Here is an 18,720-nt window from a genome sequence, read left to right on the forward strand (position 1 = left end):
CTGTTATTATTTTGGAAGGCCCGTCTTAAGCTGTTATCTTGCTGCTTTCAGAATCAGGAAAAGAAAAACCAGAAACAAAACACAGACTAGCCAACTAATCCCTGGCTTTGACTGAACACCGTGTTCCAGTTTATTGGCCCACATGTCACAAGCAATTCCTAATTAACAATATAAATAGAAAAATAGCTGCCTGTGAGGCAATTTATTTTTCTCTGCCATTTACCATGCTTCACATTATAACCTGTGGTAGCTGTGCCTGACAAGTTTGTCCTTTTTATTCGGTTTGCTGGTTCACCTCTAAACCGAGCAATACCTGTCAAAATGAATTCAGCTGCAGTCTTGAAAATTTATACTGTTATCCATTAAGCTGGAGGCTGCCTCCTGGTCACTTTGTATTTCTGAATATCCGTCCCTTCAGTGAACTGATTTTTATCTCTTCAATGCCACAGCAGAAATGTAATTGTTTCAGTTCTCACAGCCGCAATTGAGAAAGCATCCGTATGATTAAAATAAAACATGCAACATCTTTTGCTGAGGAGATTTAAGGCACGTACGCATTTTTTTAAAAAACAAAATATGCCCTGCCTTTACAACTGCCCGAAAAAACGTTTGCAGAATGAAGAAGCATCAATGAAGAAATGAAAAATCATTTATCTGCCAATAAAGCTCTTCAAAATTTTAGCGGAAGCATCTTAATGGACAACACTATTGTTCAAGCTCATGAGACGCAGATATATTTAAAACTGATTTTGCTTGGTACTTGTTTGCAGCGAGTGATGACATCATGTGGCGTGGTAGCAGAGATGATAAAGTAGCTCCGCTTGAACCTAATTGTTGTGAGATTGCACGCCTTGGGCTGTCTGTCACCCGGCCACTGTTGAGCGAGCGTTTTGATGGGTTTTAGGCAGTTCACTGGAGAGAGCAGCTTGCTGCTGGGGAACAGTTCACCTTTCGGGTGGGTGAATCACTGACATTGTTAACTCATCACGCTATCACCCCACGAGCTGTCATGAAAACCACGGAGTGGGGTGAAACGTAGTTGTGGAGAGCATTGTTTAGGAGTATACAGAGTACGGCCTGTGAGGGCAATTAATGCCTGGTGATGAATAATGAGTCAGTCCTATTGCCTGTCCTCCACACCTGTCGAACAGTCAATGGGAGGCAGGCACAGAGAGACCAAGGCCCAGATATTCACTGGGGAGAAGTCGTGTATTTCATGGGGCAGCCATGTCAGCAAACATAGGGAATTGCAACTGGGTGAGATGTATTTGCAAAGAGTATTTAAGGAACATTAGAAAGGGGGACCGCGCTGGGTCTTCACCCAAGTGTTCAAACTGCTGGTCACTTCTTTGCCGCTTGGGGCCTGCCTGTGGGGGCAATGGGCCTAAATCCAGCCCATTCCCACCTTGTTGACATGAAAGTCGGACAGAGATGAGATCGTGAGGTCAGGACAAGTCCTGACTCCTGATGAAAATCCAGCCCTTACTTTTAACTAAGCTCTGGTACTTTTTTGTAACCTTGCCTTCCCGGCCACAATCCGAGAAGGCAAGTTAACCCATTTATCCATATCCCCCACCTACTCAACGGTAGCCCAGAGTCTTTCCCTCCTGACTGCCTGGGACCATGACAATGGACCTCCCGCTGCTGCTTCCTGCTGTTAATTTCTGCTCGCGCCATCACTCAGGTAACCGTTCTGGCTTGACGCTGCACGGGATTTGGTAGTGATTCATTTAAACAAGGCCCTAATATTTCACCCACGACAATAGAAAATGTAGACTCCAAAAGCCCATTCCTCATTGAAGTTAGAGATAGCATAAAGATACTGCTGTTATATAAATATAACATGAATCAGTCCTAACTCTGATAGTTTTTACCTAAAGCCTAGGGACATAAAACTCTGTAAAATGAACCACTTAGACTTGGTCTCATCATTCATGCAGTGCACTTTAACACTGCCCTTGCATTCTGTGACTTTTTGAACTCCTTTTCTTGATTTGATCTTGTTCTTGTGTAAAATCCAAGATAGACTGAAGAATGTAGTATAGCTAATGGAAATGGTTAAAGGGTAATGCTGTCTGCTGTTAGACAAAATATAAAAGCTTTTCTTGAATCACCAGTCACATGAACGATTAAGTTTAAAGTTTATTTGTTAGTGTAACAAGTAGGCTTACATTAACACTGCAATGAAGTTACTGTGAAAATCCTCTAGTCGCCACACTCTGGTGCCTGTTTGGGTACACTGAGGGGGAATTTAGCATGGCCAATGCACCTAACCAGCACATCTTTCGCACTGTGGGAGGAAATTGGACATCCGAAGGAAACCCACGCAGACACGGGGAGAACGTGCAGATTCTGCACAGACAGTGACCCAAGCCGGGAATCCAAGCCGGGTCTCTAGCGCTGTGAGGCAGCAGTGCTAACCACTGTGTCACCGTGCCACCTGGACGTGTGGAATAGATCCTAAATTGGTCAGGCAATGAGAACCACAACAACACTAAATAAATACAAAGAATATAAGTTATGCTCCCCACAATTATTGACAATATTTATTAATGACTTGGATGAGGGAAGTGAATGTACTATTGCCAAGTTTGTGGCTGACGTGAAAATAGGTGGGAGGGAAACTAATGAGGACGACACAGAGTCTTCGGAGGGATATGGACAGGGCAAAAACTTGGCAGATGGAATATAATGCAGGAAAATGTGAAGTTGGTAGAAACAAAACGGAGCTGAATATTATTTAAATGGAGAAAGACTGCAGAAAGCTGCAGCACAGAGTGAGAGGCGAGCTTAGTGAGAAATATAGGATTATCAGGAGGCTTGACAAGATAGACGCTGAGAGATTGTTTCCCTCCTCGAAGACGCTAGGACCAGAGGGCATAATCTCAGAGCAAGGAGTCGCCCATTTAAGAAAGAGATGACGAAAATTTCTTCTCCCAGAGCGTTGTGAATCTGTGCAATTCTTTACCACAGAGAGAGATCCAGAAGCGTTGTTGCTAAATATGTTCAAGGCTGAGATAGACAGATTTTTAATCAGGAAGGGAATCAAGGGTTATGGAGATGGGCGATATGGTGGAGAGAACTGCTGCCTCACAGCGCCAGGGACCCGGGTTCAATTCTCAGCTCAGGTCATTGTCTGTGTGGAGTTTGCATATTCTCCCTGTGTCTGTGTGGGTTTTCTCTGGGTGCTCCGGTTTCCTCCCACAGTCTAAAGATGTGCACGTTAGGTGGATTGGCTCCCTCAGTGTACCTGAACAAGCACCCGAGTGTGGCGACTAGGGGTTTTTCACAGTAACTTCATTGCAGTGTTAACGTAAGCCGAATTATGACTAATAAATACATTTTTTACTTTAAATAAGGCGGGAAAGTGGAATTGAGGATTGTCACATCAGATCAGTCATGATCTCTTTGACTGGCGGAGCAGACTCGATGGGCCAACCGGCCTACTTCTGCTCCTATGTTTTATAGTCCTATGATAATCCAGACATTACTACCTTTCAGGTTCAGCCTTTTAATTTAGCTCCTACCTGCTCATACTCTCTTAGCAGGACATCCTTCCTAGCCCTACCTATGTCATTGGTACCTACGTGGATCACAACCACGGGATCCTCCCCCTCCCATTGCAAGTTTCTCTGCAGGTCACATACAACTCCCCATCTCTGTCACTGCTTCTTCTGAATCAGTGACGCCCCCTGCCCGCCCCCCCCCCCCCACCACCCCCCTCCCCACCGCTGCCCCCACACCCCATTTATTCTTGTGGAAGACTCAGTTTGTATAGCACCACCCCTCTCCCCTACCCTCCAAGCAGCTAGGGCAGCATGGGGGGTGTGGGGAGGGTGAGGGTGTGGGCGGTCGGGGGGTGTTTGGGGTTTTGATTCAATTGGCATCAGTTCTCTGCTTCAGGGACTAAAAGCAGTTAGGAATTTCCCTCCTGATTGCCATCCAGCTATTTCTGTGATGCTAGGTTGGTGAAGTCTGAGGTTCAGCCACACTTCTCGCTATGGATAACTGGGCTGCAGATACAATCTGAAAACACACATGAATAGTAGCCATGTGGAAACGATATCAGAGAGTGATGAGCATGAATGGAACTGCATCCTAAATGAGAAGCAGGGAAAAAGGCTGGAAAGGATGGACAAGGTTTTGTCCTTGCCAGAGAAATACTTCCCAATGGCATAGTGCTAAAACATCAACGGACTAATGGCCTGTTTTCAAACATACAATAAGGTAATATGCAGGGCAGTGAAGCTTCTCTCCAAAGTCAAGTAGAAATTATGGGTAGATGGTGGAGTAGTGATAACTTTGCTGGAATAGTAATCCAGGGGCCTTGGCCACTGCCCTGGGGATGTGGGTTCAAATTGCACTGTGTAAATTCAATTAATTAAATTTGGAATTGAAAGATAATGTAAGTAATGGTGACCATGAAATTGTAATCGATTGTCATAAAAATCCATCTGGTTCACTACTGCCCTTTCGAGAAGGAAAACTGCCGTCCTTACCTGGTCTGGCCGAATGTGACTCCAGACCCAGAGCAACATTGTTGACTTTGAATTGCCCTCTGCAATGGCTTAGCAAGTCACTTAGTTCAAGGGATCAGCAATAAATGCTGGCCTTGCCAGCGATGCAAATATCCCATGAAAGAATAAATTAAATATATATAAAATAAAGGGTACAATTCTACAGGTGTGCAGGAGTACAGTACACTGGGTGTACAGGTACATAATTTATTGCAGGTGGCAGAGCAGGTTAAGAGCACAGTTAGTAAAGCATACAGTAACCTGCGTCTTATTACTAGGGGCATGGAGTACAAGAACAAGAACGTTACGTTAAACTTGTATAAAACACTGGTTTGGCCTCAACACATGTATTGTATTCAGTTCAGGAAGGCACAATTTAGAAAGAATGCGCGGGCATTAGAGCGAGTGCAGAAAAGATTCATGAGAATGGTTCCAGGGATGAGGAACTTCAGTCACCTAGATGAATTGGAAAAGTTGGGACTGGCAGCACGGTGGCACAGTGGTTAGCACTGCTGCTTCACAACACCAGGGACCCGGGTTCGATTCACAGCTTGGGTCACTGTCAGTTCGGAGTTTGCACGTTCTCCCCGTGTCTGCGTGAGTTTCTCCGGGTGCTCTGGTTTCCTCCCACAGTCTGAAAGACATGCTGGTTAGCTGCATTGATCTGGACTGTGGCGACTAGGGGGATTTCACAGTAACTTCATTTCAGTGTTAATGTAAGCCTTACTTGTGACTAATAAATAAACTTTAAACTTCGTTTTCCTTGGAGAAGAGAAAGTTGAGAGGAGATTTGATAGAGGGTTTCAAAATCATGAGGGGCCGGGACAGAGTAGATAGGGAGAAACTGGAAGGATTGAGATTGAGGTTTGAGGTAATTGACTAAAGAAGCAATGGATAGAAAAGGAAAAACTTCTATCTCGCAGCGAGTGGTTAGGGTTTGGAATGTGCTGCCTGAGGGTGTGGCGGAGGCACGTTTAATCAAGGCATTTAAGAGGGAATTGGATTACTATCTTTAAAGGAAGAATGTGCAGAGTTATGGGGAAAGATGGGCGAATGGCACTAGGGGAATTCCTCATTCAGAGAGCTACTGTAGAAATGAAGGGCCGAATGGCCTTCTTGTGTACTGTAACAATTCTGTGCTTCTGAGATTTGTGGACCAATTTTAATTGATTCAGATTGACACCAATTAAAATGAAACCACTGACATGACCTCTCCTTTGCATGTTGCAGGTCAAAACTACAAAAGGTAAGGCCCCTTGGGCAGCACAGTAGTTAGCACTGCTGCCTCACAGTGCCAGAGACCCGCATTCAATTCCGGCTTCGGGTCACTGTCTGTGTGGAATTTGCACATTCTCCTCATGTCTGCATGGGTTTCCTCCGGGTTCTCCGGTTTCCTCCCACAGTCCAGAGATGTGCGGGTTAGGTTGATTGGCCATGTTAAATTGCCCCTAGTGTCGGGGGGATTAGCGGGGTAAATATGTGGGATTATGGGAATAGGGTCTGGGTGGTATTGTGGTCGGTGCAGACTCGATGGGCCGAATGGCTCTGTTGGGATTCTATGGATTCTCGACATTGCTTGTGTTTGTGAGGAAGCCACATCTATGATGTATTGATTTGAAAATTGGAATTGCAAATCCAAAATTGTCATTTGGCTTTGAACTCCCCCTGGTGATACTCCAACCACCCCCCTCCAATTCAATGCACTTTATCCAGATCATCTGTGGATCAGAGAAAACTCATTCACGTGTTTGTGACAATAAGGCAGCTTGAAATGAAATAGCTCCAACAGATCCCTAGTTCTGATTAAAACAAGTCACCCACACACAAGCACACGAATAGTTGTTTCAGACAGAGATCAGACGATTGAAATGTTTATTTGGCTAGGGCAGAGAGGAAAACTCAGAATATCCTCATGTATAATGTCAGCTGTCGGTCAGATCATGCAGGTGGCGTTCAAATAAACTCTTGTGGCTTAGTTGCCAAGGGTTTAGGAAGCCTTGGTTATGTCTGGTAATGGCCATTCCTTGGAAATGACAGCTCCCAGCACTGTTTAAATCACTCTGGAGTCTGAATATGATTATGTTGAAAGACTTTGACAAATGAAAGCAGAATCATTAAACAAAAGGACATGTTTTGATGTAGTGTTTGACTGATGTAAAATGCAAATCTAATTTTACGATAGAAGATTTGTGGCTTTTCTCACAGTCAGTTGAACAGTAAGCAAACTGATCACATTAGAGAATGTTACTGTGGAACATGGTATAAAACCAGCAAGAACGCCACCTGCGAAATGTGCAACCATTTATTTTATTTGAAATGACGAGCGACTTTGTTTGATGGAGGAAAATGTGGCGTGATTCTCAAAAACCAAAATATATAGCCATCGAGTTTTACAGCACAGAAAAAGGCCCTTCGGTCCATCATGTCTGCACTGATCAAAGACAGACTACCAAACTATTCTAGTCCCATTTCCCAGCATTTGGCCTATTGCCTTGTATGCCTTGGGCATCGCAAGTGCACATCGAAATATTTCTTATGAGGGTCTCTGCCTCCACCACCCTTTCAGGCAGTGAGTTCCAGACTCCCACCACCCTCTGGGTGAGAAGGTTTTTCCTCACATCCCCTGTAAACCTCCTGCCCCTTGCTTTAAATCTATGACCCCTGGTCATTGATCCCTCCACCAAGGGGAAATGTTTCTTCTTGTCTATTCTATCTATGACCCTCATAATTTTATAAATCTCAGTCATTTCCCCCCTTGGTCCCCTCTGCTCCAAAGAAAACTGTGATGATATTATGCATTTAAGAAATGTAGTTTTATCATTGATTTTGTGAAGGGTATGTTTAAGAGCCTCTGTTTATAAGGTGCCAACTCATCTGTTCCAGGCAACCCACGTGCTGAGAAGGCAGAAGAATAATTGATCCTAGATACTGGAGTGTTAGTTTTAATCTGAGCTTCTTAGGATGTTACTTCAGAAGTTCCACAAGAGAGTGTTAATGTCCAAATACTTTTAGTTGCTTCAATAATGACCTTCCTTCCACCATCAAGTCAGAACTGCAGTTGTTGGTTGGCAATTGCACAGAAGGTATCACAATTCAAAATTCTTGGTAATGAAGCAGCCCATGTTGTCCCAGAAGGAATATATTTCTGCTGGCTTGGGAGTCCAGGACTTGAGGGAGGGGGGCTGGACTAGAAACTAGATGTGGAGATGCTGGCGTTGGACTGGGTTAAACACAGTAAGAGTTTTAACAACACCAGGTTAAAGTCCACCAGGTTTATTTGGTAGCAAATACCATTAGCTTTCGGAGTGCTGCTCCTTCGTCAGATGGAGTGGAAATCTGCTCATTTCCACTCCATCTGACGAAGGAGCAGCGCTCCGAAAGCTAATGGCATTTGTTACCAAATAAACCTGTTGGACTTTAACCTGGTGTTGTTAAAACGCTTACTAGAAACTAGAGACAGACATTTGAAGAGTGAAATTAGGAAACAGTTCTACAGACAAAAGGTTGGTAGAAGCTTGGAACTCTCTTCCACAAAAATGTCAATTGATACTAGATCAGTTGTTCATATTGACCTGAGGTTAATAGATTTCTGTTAAATAAAGATATAAAGGCAAAAGGTGGGATATATGGAGATAGATTAGCCATGAGTTCACTGAATGCTGGAACAGGCTCATCTTATTGAATGGCCTACTCCTGTTTCTATGTAAAACAGAATTTGGACAATGGCTTGTACTGAGAAGTGGAAGGTGCAAAGAACAAAGAAAATTACAGTACAGGAACAGGCCCTTTGGCCCTCCAAACCTCCACCGACCATGCTGCCCGACTGAACTAAAATCCCCGACCCTTCCGGGGACCATATCCCTCTATTCCCATCCTATTCATGTATTTGTCCAGACGCCCCTTAAAGCTCACTGTCGTGTCTGTTTCCACTACCTCCCCTGGCAGCGAGTTCCAGGCACCCATCACCCTCTGTGTAAAAAACTTGCCTCGTACATCTCCTTTAAACCTTGCAACTCGCACCTTAAACCTATGCCCCCGAGTAATATTCTTTCTGTCAAGGTGACAGGTAATGACGATTCAGAAACAAGAGAGAGCTAAGCCACTTCTCCATCACAATGAATTTTAATGGAACTATAGAAACTGGCCCCCTACCATCAATGCCTTGATAGGTCAACATGGGCCAGAAGCTTAATTGGAGTAGCTTTTGGCTGCAGGAGCAGGATAAAGGTTGGGCAACCTGGGTACTCCTAACTCCATCTACAACGTTTAAGTCAGGAATCTGATTAAATATATCTTCCTGGAAGGATTCAGCATGGTAACAGTAAAGAGACTTAATAGCCAAGAAGACAAATCAGTCCACTGAATCAAAATCCCAGCCACAGGCCTGAACATCCATCCCCTTCTTGTCTGTGACTATATATGTACCATATAGCCTACACTGCAGCAACTCCATGATATTATCAACATTTCCAAGGGTAATCTATAAATACCGTTACGGACAATAGATATTTTACATAGGGTCGCATGGTGGCACGGTAATTAGCACTGCTGCCTCACAGAGCCATTGGACTCCAGCTTTGGATGACTGTCTGTTTGCATGTTCTCCCTGTGTCTGCGTTGGTTTCCTGTGGGTGCTCCAGTTTCCTCCCACACTACAAAGATGTGCAGGTTAGGTGGACTGGCCATGTGAAATTGCCCCTTAGCATGACAAGAGATGTTGGTTAGGGGGATTAGATGCACAAATACCACGCAGACAGTAGCCCAGGCTGGAATTGAACCCAGATCCCTGGAGCTGTGAGGCAGCAGTGCTCACCACTCTGCACACCGATTACATTATTCGAGTCATGTTGATTAACTCTTGGAACAATGCAAAATGAAAGATAGAAAGAATAGGGTGAACAGAGATGCTTACATCCTCTGCCAAATATCATGGTCCATGCACTGCTCAAAGCATTGATGAATCATCTGTGTAATGCTGTTCAGAAGTGATTAGTGTGGCTCCTCAGATTGACTTGGAGTTACGCACAATTACATTTTGTAGTCAGGTACAAATTTCAGAGAGATTTATTTTTCTGAAGGGTCAGTTGTGATTGGCTGCCTTTCTCAGAGGGTTGAGGGAGTCCACTTTCGGATAAATTGGGTGTGGTCTGTAAAAAGATTAACCATTTTCGGCCAAATTATCATTTCATCTTCGATATTTTATTCGGCTGCTATGTTTTTTAACTTACAACCTACTGCTAAATTTAAAATAATTTTATGTTCATCCAAGTCTAGCAATCTGTCAAAGATTTTTTGTCAGTGCTACTGAATTTATTGTGCATTCGCAATAGAAATTAGAACCATAGAAACCCTACAGTGCAGAAGAATGCCATTCAGGCCATCGACTCTGCACTGACTCTCCAAAAGAACATCTTAGCCAGGACCAACAACCCCTCCACCCACTGCATCCATCGCCCTTTCCCCATAACCTTGTGCATTTACATAATCCTCCTAACATGCACATAATTGGACACTAATGGCCAATTAAGCATGGCCAATCCACCTAACCTGCGCATCGTAGAATCATAGAATCCGACAGTGCAAAAGGAGGCCATTTGGCCCATCGAATCTGTTCTGACTACAATCCCACCCAGGCCCTATCCCCCATAACCCCACACATTTACCCTGCTAATCTCCCTGACACTAGGGTCAATTTAACATGGCCAATCAACCTAACCCGCACGTCTTTGGAATGTGAGAGGAAACCGGAGCACCCAGAGGAAACCCACGCAGACACGGGGAGAAAGTGCAAACTCCACACAAACAGTGACTCGAGGCCGGAATTGAATCCTCAACCTTTCCTCATAAGACCTACCCTCCAATCCAGGCAGCATCCTGGTAAATCTCCTCTGCACTCTTTCCAGCACTTCCACATCCTTCTTATAGTGAGGTGACCAGAACTGCACACAATATTCCAAATGTGGTCTCACCAAGGTCCTGTACAGTTGCAGCATAACCCCACGGCTCTTAAACTCCAACCCCCTGTGAATAAAAGCTAACACACTATAGGCCTTCTTCACAGCTCTATCCACTTGAGTGGCAATCTTTAGAGATCTGTAGATATGGACCCCAAGATCTCTCTGTTCCTCCACCGTCTTCAGAACCCTACCTTTGACCCTGTAATCCACATTTAAATTAGTCCTACCAAAATGAATCACCTCACATTTATCAGGGTTAAACTCCATTTGCCATTTTTCAGCCCAGCTTTGCATCCTATCCATGTCTCTTTGCAGCCTACAACAGCCCTCCACCTCATCCACTACTCCACCAATTTTGGTGTCATCAGCAAATTTACTGATCCACCCTTCAGCCCCCTCCTCTAAGTCATTAATAAAAATCACAAAGAGCAGAGGACCAAGCACTGATCCCTGTGGCACTCCGCGAGCAACCTGCCTCCAGTCAGAAAATTTTCCATCCACCACCACCCTCTGTCTTCGATCAGATAGCCAGTTACCTATCCAATCGGCCAACTTTCCCTCTATCCCACACCTCCTTATTTTCATCATAAGCCGACCATGGGGGACCTTATCAAACGCCTTACTAAAATCCATGTATATGACATCAACTGCCCTACCTTCATCAACACACTTAGTTACCTCCTCAAAAAATTCTATCAAATTTGTGAGGCACGACTTGCCCTTCACGAATCCGTGCTGACTATCCCGGATTAATCCGCATCTTTCTAAATGGTCGTAAATCCCATCCCTAAGGACCTTTTCCATCAATTTACCAACCACTGAAGTAAGACTAACTGGTCTATAATTCCCAGGGTCATTTCTATTCCCTTTCTTAAACAGAGGAACAACATTCGCCACTCTCCAGTCCTCTGGCACCATCCCCGTGGACAGTGAGGACCCAAAGATCAAAGCCGAAGGCTCTGCAATCTCATCCCTTGCCTCCCAAAGAATCCTAGGATATATTTCATCAGGCCCAGGGGACTTATCGACCTTCAGTTTATTCAAAACTGCCAGTACATCCTCCCTCCGAACATCTATTTCCTCCAGCCTATTAGCCTGTAACACCTTCTCTTCCTCAAAAACATGGCCCCTCTCCTTGGTGAACACTGAAGAAAAGTATTCATTCATCACCTCGCCTATCTCTACTGACTCCATACACAAGTTCCCACTACTGTCCTTGACCGGCCCTAACCTCACCCTGGTCATTCTTTTATTCCTCACATAAGAGTAAAAAGCCTTGGTGTTTTCCTTGATCCGACCCGCCAAGGACTTCTCATGTCCCCTCCTAGCTCTCCTGAGCCCCTTTTTCAGCTTATTCCTTGCTAACTTGTAACCCTCAATCGAGCCATCTGAACCTTGTTTCCTCATCCCTACATAAGCTTCCCTCTTCCTTTTCACAAGACATTCCACCTCTTTCGTGAACCATGGTTTTTAAAGTATATATAAACCATATATTTTTAAAGTATTTATTCAATACACTTTTGAAAATTACTGTTGAATTTGCATCCACTACTCTTTCAGGCACTGAGTTCCAGATCACAACAATGCGCTGTGCGGAAATATTAATACTGCCTCCGGATTTTTGCCAATCACTGTAAATCTGTGGCCTCTGGTCACAATTTCAGCTACTGGAAATAATTTCTCTTCACTTACTTCCATGAAAACAGTTCATGATTTTGAATACCTTCAATAACAAGGTATATTTACGTAGCACATCAAACATAATGAAACATCCGATTGTTCTTCATGGGAGCATTATAAAACAAATAATAACACTGATCCACCTAAGGAAAAGTTAGGTCAGATGAACAAAAGCTTGGTCAAAGGCATAGATGTTAAGGAATATCCTTGAGTAGGAAAGTGATGTCGAGAGGAGGAGAGGTGTAGGGGAGGAAGTTTCAGAGCTTGGGGCCTGGCCAACCAAAGACACAGCCACCAATGGGGATGCACAAGAGGGCAGAATTACAGGGGTGCAGATGTCTCAGTGAGTTGTGGGGCTGGATGGGATTACAGGGATAGAGTAGCGAGGCCAGGAAGGAATTTGAAAGCAAGGATGCGGATTTTAAAATCAAGACATCGCTTCAGTGCAGGTCAGCGAGTATGGCGGTGATAGTGGCATGGGACTTGCCGAGAGTTACGACACAATAGCTTTTTGGACGACTTCAAGTTTATGGAGGGCAGAATGTGGGAGATCATCCAGGAGTGCATTGAGGCTAGAGGTAACAAAGACCTGAATGAGAGTTTCAGCAGCAGATGAGCCAGGACAGAGATGAAGTCAGGTGATGTTATGGAGGTGGTAATAGTCGGTCTCAGGGATGGCATGAAGATGTGGTCAGAAGCTCACTTCATGATCAAATGTGACACCAAGGTTGCAAACTGACTGACTTAACCTCAAAGTGTTGCCAGGGAGTGGGTAGGAGTTGGCAGCTCGGGAACAGTATCTGGAGTGAAAACTGGAAACAATGGTTCCAGTCTTCCCAGTATTTAATTAGAGGAAATTTCTGCTCATGAGTGCTGGATGTCTGATAATTGAGCAACATTGGAGGAATTGAGAGAGATGGTGGTGAAGGAGAGCCTAGTGCCATCAGTGTCCATGTGAAAACAAATGCTGTACCTTTGGATGATGTTGTTATGAAGGGCAAAGTTGAGCCTAGGCCGACATCAAAGGTAGCGATTGTGTAACACCTCTGTCAAATATCCCATCAACCTTGTCTCCTCAAAGGAGAACAATCTCCAGACTTTCTAAATGAATGAAGTCCCTCATCCCTGAACAAGTAAATTTCTTGTGCGCTTTCTCCAACACTTTGATGTGCTCCTTAACATGGCCAAAATGGAACAGGATAAGGGGGGGTGTTTTTATTTCTCTGACCCACAGGGAGCAGGTCAGTCAGAACCTTCGACTGGGGATTCCACCACAGATCGTGGAGTTTTAACTGTGGTTCCCCATGCAGAGGTCAGCCTGAATGTAAGGCTGGGTCACTGGCCACAGTAGCAGCTAAGTCTACACTGGGTACAGAGGCATAGGCTGGGGGAATGGGGGAGGAGGGAAATTGCAGGCTGAGGGATTGGATCGGAGGCATTGTAGTGGGAGGTGGGGTGCGGCGGGGGGGTGGGGGGCGGTGGGGAGGAGGCGGCGGAGGTGAGTCGGAGATCAGGCACAGACAAATTAATTTCCAACAACAACCTTTACTATACCTTAGCAAAATAATAATTTATTTCGAGTGTTCTTCCATTGATTGTTAGTATAGATATAGAGACTATACCCTTCTTGTATTTCTTGAGTAAGGTCTATGAGCTTTAAGCAGCCCTTTATATTGTGCACTAACATAACATTAAACAAATTAGGCACCGCAGATCAGTGAGCTGCAAATCACAGCACTAACCTGAAGTGAACCCTTTCTTCACTGTTAGAATTAATACTCATGAGTGAGTTCCAGTGATTCCTATCTTGTTACAAGTCAGTGCGTTAGCTTGATGTTTGAGTCAAAACTTGCAGGCACAGCTCGAAGAATCCTGGGGCGAAGGGGCTGCAATTCTGCTGGGGTTCCCTGAGCGTACACAGCAGGTTTGGCAGCTTACGTTGTTTTTCTAGTTTGTAGGATTCTCCAGCTGAGGTTACTTACAGCAGATGAGTGGATGAACACCCAGGAAAATTCATCCCTTATTAAAGTGAAACTGGAACGAGGCTCAGGAAGGAGAAGCATTTTGAAACCTGTGAGCATCGGCTGCTGATGTTCTCTGGACTTTGGAACCCTGACGTAAAGATCAAATGGATATTCAAGCCCATCCTTCTGAACAGTGAGATCAGCAGTGCAATATTCCTGGAGGCATGCAGCCTCCTACCTGGCTGTCCCCAGTCTCGCTGTCTGGCCTCTCAATGCTGCCAGAGAGTTGTCAGCTCTGGGTCCTCGGCAGCCCCACCTGGAGAGGCCTCTGCTGTTGAGGCAGGCCAAGAACTATGAAGGTGCCTCAACAAGGAACTCCCCCTCAGAGGTATAAAATTACATTCATAATGCAGAGCCGGGAAGGCGGTAAGCCTTGTGGAATAGAGAGGAAAGCGCTTCTGTAACGCTTGTTGGGCAGCTGGGATAGTCTTCCCTTCCTGCGGCCCAGTCAAAGGGACATGGAGCCTGCAACGCAGACAGACCCAACGTCTGTGTGAGACAGGCTGCCTCCATTGAGCTGTTAGCCTCACCATGTGATGAGGGGCAACTCTGTTGGCGACCCAATGTCAGTGGGCCTAAAAATCGCCCCTAAGACCTTAAGGTTGAGATTTTCGCCACATTGGAAAAGCTCTCTGCTGTACTGTGAACAATGCCATAGAGCCCCAGAATCCCCGCCATGCAGAATGAGGCCATTCAGCTCATTGAGTCTGCAACAAGTCTATAACTTACCCAGGCCCAACCCCTTGCCCTAATCCTGTAACCCTACACATTTACAATGGCCAATCCACCTAGCCCGCACACCTTTGGACTGTGGGAGGAAACCGGAGCACCTGAAGGAAACCTACGCAGACACGGGGAGAATGTGCAAACTCCACACAGTCACCCAAGGCCAGAATCGAACCCGGGTCCCTGGCGCTGTGAGGCAGCCGTGCTCACCACTGTGCCACCGTGCTGCCCATAGTGGAAATAGTAGAAATGGCTGAAAATCCTAAATTCAGCTCCCGAACACACACTTCGTATTTTCAAGGGGGTGGTAGTGGAGTCAGGAGACTGTTTGCACATACATGTTTTACAGAGGAAGTTGGCCATTTCAACCATCGGCTGCCTCCACTGGAATGGGATTGTGGTCGGGTGAGTTGGCATAGAGGGAGGAAGGGAAAAGAGTGGTGGGTGGGTGTGGGCATGGGTTGGCATGAGTTGGCACTAGGTGAGCATCGGTGACAACAAAGGTTCATGGGGACATAGGGGGAGTATGAGGGGCCAGGAAGGATGTGTAGAGGGGCATAGGTTGGTATGGATTGGGCTTGGGGAGTGTGTCAGGATGAGGGTCGGATAGCTGTTTGTTGTTTTAATCATTTTTTTAAAATTAAGTTCAGCAAAGTAAGTGCCAGAGCTCAGAGCACCCAGCCGGCCCCTCCACCTGGCAAACTCCACACTCGTTCCTCAGGCGACAGACCCCAATCTCTAACCCAGCCCATGCTCCACAACGGAAGCTGGAACTGCCGGCCGCCATTTTTGAAAGGTTGGGTTTGTGGAGCCGGGGAATTCTGCACACCTGACCCGGAATGAGAAACTGGGCCTATGTATTTCAATTGGCTGTCCGCTCCTGTGCTTGGAAGCAGCTGATCTGCATCCTGGATCACCACTGGGGGCAGGAATATGGGGGGGGGGGGGGAGGCCTCGCTTCTATTTTCGTGCCCTTCCCTCACCCCCCACCCCCCACCGCCCCCCCCCCCCCCCCCCCCCCGCCCCTCCAACCCTCATCAAGGTTGGGGAAAGTGAGCCCCCTGACATTTGGCATTCAGTTAATGGGCCTACTCAGTGAAGCCAAAGCCTAGGCCGGAAACCAAATAAACCCCCTACCCCCTGAGCTCTGGTGAAAAGTCATCTAGACTCAAAACGTTGGGTCTATTCTCTCCCCACAGACGCTGTCAGACAGGGGTTGAGATTTTCCAGCATTTTCTGTTTTTGTTTTAAAACCTCTGTCTTATTGTCCAAATGCAAGGACAAATTCAGTTAAAGAGTTTAGTTCATTTGGAGTAGGCATTGGGTCGCAGATGGAAGCATTACTATAATAATGGAAATTTGTGCGGTAAGAGAAATATCATTTAAATGCAATGGAGACTAATGTGATCAAATATCATACATCTCCAGTCAAAGAGTCTCCATTCTATTCTTGATGGATATTTATGACCTTTAGATCACTGCTTAGATCACTGAAAGCTCTGCCGTTGCAAGTAATTTTTAAAATTAAGTAATGAAACTGAATTTCTTATTACTGGGATAATTTCCACCATAAGGACAAATTTACTGATGCACGCACATATACACACATGTGCACACATACACATGCACACATACACATGTGCACACACACACACAATATACACACACACTATACATGCACACACATTATACACACATACATTATACACACATTATACACACACACATACACTATATACACACTATACACACACATTATACACATGCACATACACTATATACACACACAATTATACACACACAAACTATGTATACATACAGACTATATATATACACACTATACACACACACACTATCCACACATACAATTATACACACACACATACACACAAACACACATACATACACATTATACACACAAACCAGAGATTAAATGGTTGTAGCACAACAGCATGCTTTATGGGTACTTTGCAGCCAGGTTCATACCTACCAATGGCCATCATATAGTCCCAGCGATCCAGCAGACACATATTAAACTTCAGGCCATCTGCGGTTTGTCCCTGGACAATCAGTGAAACATTCCTGTCCAAATTCTCACACACAGCAGATGTCCACGAGATTAGGAACCAGCAGACTATCAGCAGAATGATTCCCAACATCCTCACCACTCTCCAGCTGGTCATGTAAGGGACGCGTTGTGCAGTTCGAGAGAGGAAAACCTTCAAAACCCTGCAATGCGAGAATGGAGAAAATCAGCGCTCATTCCGATCCACGTTAGCTCACTTACAGTCACAAAGCCCATTAGCAGTCAACTCAGATATCATAAAAGAGGGTGAAAATAGTGAAAGAAATCTCTCCACATCAAATCATCTCAATTTAACTGATTTTACTTTTGCTCCAATTATATAGCATCCCTTTATCTTTACAGTGCAATTCTGCTCTTTATCCCAAATGAGCAGTGAGTGTATTGCCTCTCTGACACAAATAAAACAGTTGTTCATGTTACTATTTGCCTGAACACGTTGAATTAATTTAATGAAAAGCTCAGCTGCAGGAGTCAATGCAACATTTTCAATTATGGGCAGAATCTTGTGTGTTCCCTTGTGGAGATTTTCAATGGGGGGGGGGGGCATTTGATCGGGCAGGGGGATGGCAGGTGGGGGGGGGGGGGTGCTCAGACACCTTCCTGCCTCCACTCTGATTCGGTCCAGAGTGGGAAGGGCCACCCTGATGGCTGTGGTACTGGCAGTGACCACCAGCTCCCTGGTGGCGCTGCTGAGATGTGGAGATGCCAGCGTTAGACTGGGGTAAATACAGTAAGACGTCTCACAACACCAGGTTAAAGTCCAACAGGTTTATTTGGTAGCAAAAGCCACACAAGCTTTCGGAGCGCTTGCTGCTCCTTCGTCAGTTGAGTGGGAGTTCTGTAAGAACTCCCACTCAACTGACGACTGTTCTGTCAGAACTCCCACTCAATTGACGGAGCAGCAAGCTCTCTGAAAGCTAGTGGCTTTTGCTACCAAATAAACCTGTTGGACTTTAACCTGGTGTTGTGAGACTTCTTACTGCGCTGCTGAGTACAGAAGAGCCACTGGCCTCTGATTGTCAGGCAGCTTTCAGCAGGCAGGAATTCCGTACCCAGGTCCACGATGCTGGGGGAAGGCCTGCCACTGGCCTATCAAGTGTCTGAGAGGTACGGGATGCATCGAGCCTTCCCCTCTGCTGCCTCTTTTTGGGGTATGCCAGTGGGCCAAAACCTCCATCATCTGCACATGTCTCTGCCCTATGTCTGAGAAAAATGCAGCCAAATTCTCAACCTGAGAAAAGTAGAGGAAGTAATCAATTCAACCAAAGTGTGGCAAACGTGCTCAGAATTCTTTTTGTTCACATATGCAGTAAATTTTCAGTTTCACACCCAAAACACAGTGGCTCAGTGGTTAGCACTGATGCCTCACAGCATCAGGGACCTGGGTTCGATTCCAGCCCTGTGTCACTGTCTGTACGGAGTCTGAACAATCTCCCCGTGTCTGCGTGGGTTTCCTCCGGGTGCTCCGGCTTCCTTCCACAATCTGAAAGACGTGCTGGTTATGTGCATTGGCCGTGCTAAATTCTCCCTCAGTGTACCCGAACAGGCGCCAGAGTGTGGCGACTAGGGGATTTTCACAGTAACTTCATTGCAGTGTTAATGTAAGCCTACTTGTGACACAAATAAATAGAGGTCGATTCTTCCAAAATTTCTAAGTGTTGAATTTGTGTAAAAATTGGAGTAAATCCCACTTTTTTTTTCCAACGGAAGTTTCAGAAGGAATCCCCCAC

General features: G+C 45.4%; 1 protein-coding gene across 1 annotated transcript in view; it reads right to left on the reverse strand.

The window, feature by feature from the left end:
* The window catches only part of gpr158a (G protein-coupled receptor 158a), a 512,094-nt gene that overhangs the window by 92,671 nt on the left and 400,703 nt on the right, over positions 1 to 18,720 (reverse strand). The window contains exon 7 of the mRNA XM_078200264.1: positions 16,895 to 17,133. Within this exon, the coding sequence (XP_078056390.1) occupies positions 16,895 to 17,133 (239 nt within the window). The remainder of the gene's footprint in view (positions 1 to 16,894; positions 17,134 to 18,720) is intronic.

Source organism: Mustelus asterias, chromosome 2 (assembly GCF_964213995.1).
Source record: "Mustelus asterias chromosome 2, sMusAst1.hap1.1, whole genome shotgun sequence".
NCBI classification, from domain to species: domain Eukaryota; kingdom Metazoa; phylum Chordata; class Chondrichthyes; order Carcharhiniformes; family Triakidae; genus Mustelus; species Mustelus asterias.